This window comes from Hemiscyllium ocellatum, chromosome 23, assembly GCF_020745735.1.
Source record: "Hemiscyllium ocellatum isolate sHemOce1 chromosome 23, sHemOce1.pat.X.cur, whole genome shotgun sequence".
NCBI lineage: Eukaryota > Metazoa > Chordata > Chondrichthyes > Orectolobiformes > Hemiscylliidae > Hemiscyllium > Hemiscyllium ocellatum.
Window position 1 is genome coordinate 43,747,510 of NC_083423.1, and position 4,503 is coordinate 43,752,012.

Here is a 4,503-nt window from a genome sequence, read left to right on the forward strand (position 1 = left end):
TTGGATAAAGTGGGGCGGGGGTGTTCCGATGTGGACTCCCCACACTGGGTCTGAATTGGATGGACCGATTGCAGCCGGTGAGATACTGGGAGTACTGTTTTATTTGTGTGTGTGTGCGGGGAATCAAAGACGCTTGTTGAGAAACGTCGTCCTCACGTCATCGCAGGGGATGGTAAGGGGCTGAGCTATTTGAAATGCTGTGATTGCAGAGTCCCTGCCCGTCTGTGTGTGTGTGTGTGTGTGAGAGAGAGAGAGAGAGAAAGAGAGAGAGAGGTGTGCGAGAATTAAAAGTCGGGGGAGGCGGGGTGGGGTGTGTGTGTGTGGAAGGTTGGGGGAGGCTGGGGGGGTGTTGCTGATCAGGAAATGCCAGACGCTGCCCTGGCGGAGGTGTCAGATCACAGCGAGTGCCCTCAGCCGCCCCTGGACCAGGAACGAGAGCGGCCCGGCTGAAGATGACCCTGGTCGGCGAGGAGGACATCGACGAGTCGGTGGTGCTGACCGCGCTCTGTCAGGGTCACCGCGATCCCGAGGAGCTGGGGCAGGAATGCTGCGAGCGGGCGTTCATCAACATCTCGGGGCTCCGCTTCGAGACCCAGCTCAGGACCCTGGCCCAGTTCCCCAACACCTTACTCGGCAACCCGAGGAAGAGGATGCGCTACTTCGACCCCCTGCGGAACGAGTACTTCTTCGACAGAAATCGCCCCAGCTTCGACGCCATCCTGTACTACTACCAGTCGGGCGGGAGGCTGAGGAGACCTGTTAACGTGCCCGTCGACGTTTTCCTGGAGGAGATCAAATTTTACGAGATGGGCGATGAGGCCATTGACAACCTCCGGGAGGAGGAAGGTTTCATTAAGGAAGAGGAGCGGGTTCTGCCCAGCAACGAGTACCAGCGTCAAGTTTGGCTGTTGTTCGAATACCCCGAGAGCTCGGGAGCTGCGAAAGGGATAGCCATCGTCTCCGTCCTAGTTATTCTCATTTCCATCATCATATTCTGTTTGGAGACCCTGCCCGAATTCAGAGAAGACTCCCACCCGAACCTGATGAATTTTGCTACCAATGGCACGGAAACCGTGAGGATGAACTCGTTCACCGACCCCTTCTTCATCATCGAGACTCTATGCATCGTCTGGTTCTCTTTCGAACTGTTGGTGAGGTTTTTCTCCTCTCCCAGCAAGCCTGGCTTTTTCAAGAACATCATGAACATCATCGATATAGTGGCCATCATCCCTTATTTCATCACCCTGTTCACCGAGTTAGTGTACCACCAAAGCAACGGGCAACAGACCATGTCCCTGGCCATCCTCAGGGTCATTCGGCTTGTTCGGGTCTTCCGCATCTTCAAGCTCTCCCGCCACTCTAAGGGTCTCCAGATCCTGGGGAAAACCCTGCAGGCCAGCCTGAGGGAGCTGGGCTTGCTCATGTTCTTCCTCTTCATCGGGGTCATCCTGTTCTCCAGCGCCGTCTACTTCGCCGAGACCGACGACCGTGATTCGAGTTTTTCCAGCATCCCCGACGCCTTCTGGTGGGCGGTGGTCACCATGACCACGGTGGGCTACGGCGACATGTACCCCATCACCATCGGCGGCAAGATCGTGGGCTCGCTGTGCGCCATCGCCGGCGTCCTGACCATCGCCCTGCCCGTGCCCGTCATCGTCTCCAACTTCAACTACTTCTACCACCGGGAGAACGAGCATGAGGACCAGGCTGAGTATCTGCATGTCAGCAGCGGGCAGCAGACAGCTTCCCTGAGCCGCTTCAAAGCGAGCGACCAGTCCCTGGACAAAAGCGAGAACCTGGAGGCCGAGGACAACGTGGACGCGTTGTTCCTGGGTCCCCACCAGTACCCCAGTTACACCCCAACTAAACAGAAACCCCAAGCCAAGAAAATATTCACTGATGTATGATCAAAGGGAGAGGAAAGGACGGGGAGGGGTTAACTCGGGTGTTGGGATCTGAGGAGAAGGGGGAATTGAACACAGAGAAACCCTACATTCAGTGTTCTCAGTCACATTAAAAGAAACGTCTGATAGTCAGCCTCAACCCATGGAAGCTAAATATTTTTGAACCAATACATGTGTGACAGAATTATATCTATGCGAGGGAGGGGGAGCATCGAATTGAAAAACAAAAGTCTTCCTTTTTTTAGCTTTGCTGTCAACGTTTGTAGTTTATTTTACAGTTTTTTTTCCTGTGGTTTATTGCGACTTGCCCGCCATTTTTTGTTGCATTGGTCTTGACACATTTCACGAAAGGTTAACCTTCAATGTGTGTCAATTGAGTTGAACAAAAACGAACCGTGCGGCATCTATGTTTTTTTTAAAAAAGAAGAAAAGCGATTAGCTTCTATCACTCCCCCCGCCTCCCCTCGCTTCCTTCCCGCTAATTGCGTATCACATCATGGGAGAGGAGGGGGCATTTCTCTCATGGGGGAGGGGGGCGCGGGGAGTGAAGGGGGCGAATTCTCCTGCCTGGGAGCATGTATCTCCGGCGGGTGGGGGAAAGAGGGGGATTTAGAACATCATGACCCTTCCAACCTCTCAACCCGCCCTGAGGAGAATGGGGGGGGGGGGGCGGTGTGACAGAAACGAGGGTTTTGAATTGTCAAAACAAAAAGGAACAGGCAGCTAACGGGGGCGGGGGGAGAACCAGATAGCAATCAAGTAGAGAGAGATTAAAGTGCAAAATTGAAAGCCGGAGCAACACACGCAGCTGTTGCTATCTTCTACATTCCTAGAAGTGAAAAACCAAACCGGAAGCCATTTCCAGCACTCATCTGACTCTTAATTTAATGTCGTTTCCAACATGTTTTGTTACAATAGCTGAATCCATTTGATAGACTTTTTCCCTGCGCCACTCTCCGAGCTGTGGGTGCGAGGGGAGGATAAAAATCAGCTCGCACTTTTGCTTTTTTCACCTCCCATCGGCATTCGTGTGTTGCATCGCTTTATTTTTAGAAAAAAAGAACTCCCAACAGTTGAGGAAGAAATGGGGACCGTTGTCTTCTTGCGCAGGTGGATTGATGTTTACAGAGGGCTGTCACAATTGACAATTATTCTCCTCCCCCGACCATAAACAGCAGCGACAACCAGAAAGAAAAATAAAACGACAAACAAGCATCCTCTTTTTTTTTGCCAAGTGCCTGTCTGAGAAAAACAGAGAGAGAGGTAAATGAGACAAAATAAAGGACACGTGTACCAGCCCAGGGTCAGACAGGGCTCTGGAAGTAGGGGCGCTATTGCGGCGGGGAATACGCCAGCGCCGCCCCGCGGGGACAACTTCAGCAGCGTCGGCGGTTGCTATGTCAACCTTCTCGACTGTTCTCCAGTGAGACACTGGTTAATTTGCAGCATTGTCCCTCTTTTTTAAAAAAAAACAAAATGGGAGAGACGCGTTTCACCAGCGAATCGTTGCATTTCCCTTGGTTTGGTGAAACAGTGTTTAAGAATCTGGCCAGAGCGACCGCAGCCCTGCGGATGAAGGTTCCCTGTTCACTCTGCATTCCGTGCACAGCTCGCTGTGCTATCATTGTCCCCTCAGCACCCACCCCTTCCCCCAGGAACAACAGGATCTAACACCGAGCCTCAAATGGACTGAAGTAGTCAGAGCAAATGCCAATGCCCTTTATTTAAGGGAATGATGGAACGATTGCCGCTTGACAGCTGCACCATGCCCAACTGAACTCATTCGAGGAAAGATTTATTTTCGATTACAATCGACATTGAATCGAACAAAAAACCCCACAGAACGGGATTCCCTGTTTTGCTGACACTTTCCAGGGCCCCGATCATTGGAGCGGTCGCGCCATGTGACATTCCAAAATAGCCACATTACCTTGGTGACGGCGAACACGTTTTGAGACAAACTCAGGGCCAACGGATTAAGGACCGGATCACGGAGTGGGTGGGGGAGAGGGGTGGTGGTGAGGGCGGAGGAAATCCGCGTTTAGTTCGCATTAGTTATCCGATATGGGCTGCTCTAACCCCCCACCCACCCGGCAAGCAAGAGGCAAAACATTTTCTACATATTCCAAAAAAGCCAGGAGTGACAATCACCTCCCCCCCCCCACCCCGCCCAACCTCCGGGAATGAGTTACTGATGTCCCTGTCTGAAGAAGACGTGAATGACCCTTCTGTTGATTTATGAGGGCATTAAGCCGCACCGTTAGAGTTGTGACCGGGGGAGTTGAAGGGGCTGTTGCCAATTGCTTGTCTGACCCTTCACTGATCACAGGATGCCGTCAAATGAGACACGGATCGACCTGCTTGGAATCCCCAAGCCTTGCCCTGCCACCCTGTGAGGTTTAGGGAGAGGACTTATACGGCTTAACATCCTTGGAAATCAGCCACCGCAAAAGAAATCAGGATTCCTTCAAATCGGGAAACCCGCGATTTACAAAGGAAGGGGAAAGGAAATTGACGACCTGCTTCAAACGTCCAGTGGAACTGGCAGTTTTGAGAGAGGCGCGGTGTGAAAGGTGAGTGCGTTTACATTTAATCGTTT

General features: G+C 52.2%; 1 protein-coding gene across 1 annotated transcript; it reads left to right on the top strand.

The window, feature by feature from the left end:
• Positions 1-339: 339 nt before the first annotated feature.
• Positions 340-2,412, top strand: LOC132826767 (potassium voltage-gated channel subfamily A member 1-like). The gene has a single exon (XM_060842951.1). It carries the CDS (start codon positions 453-455, stop codon positions 1,905-1,907), a length of 1,455 nt encoding a protein of 484 aa, XP_060698934.1. The 5' UTR covers positions 340-452; the 3' UTR covers positions 1,908-2,412.
• The last annotated feature ends 2,091 nt before the right edge of the window (positions 2,413-4,503 follow it).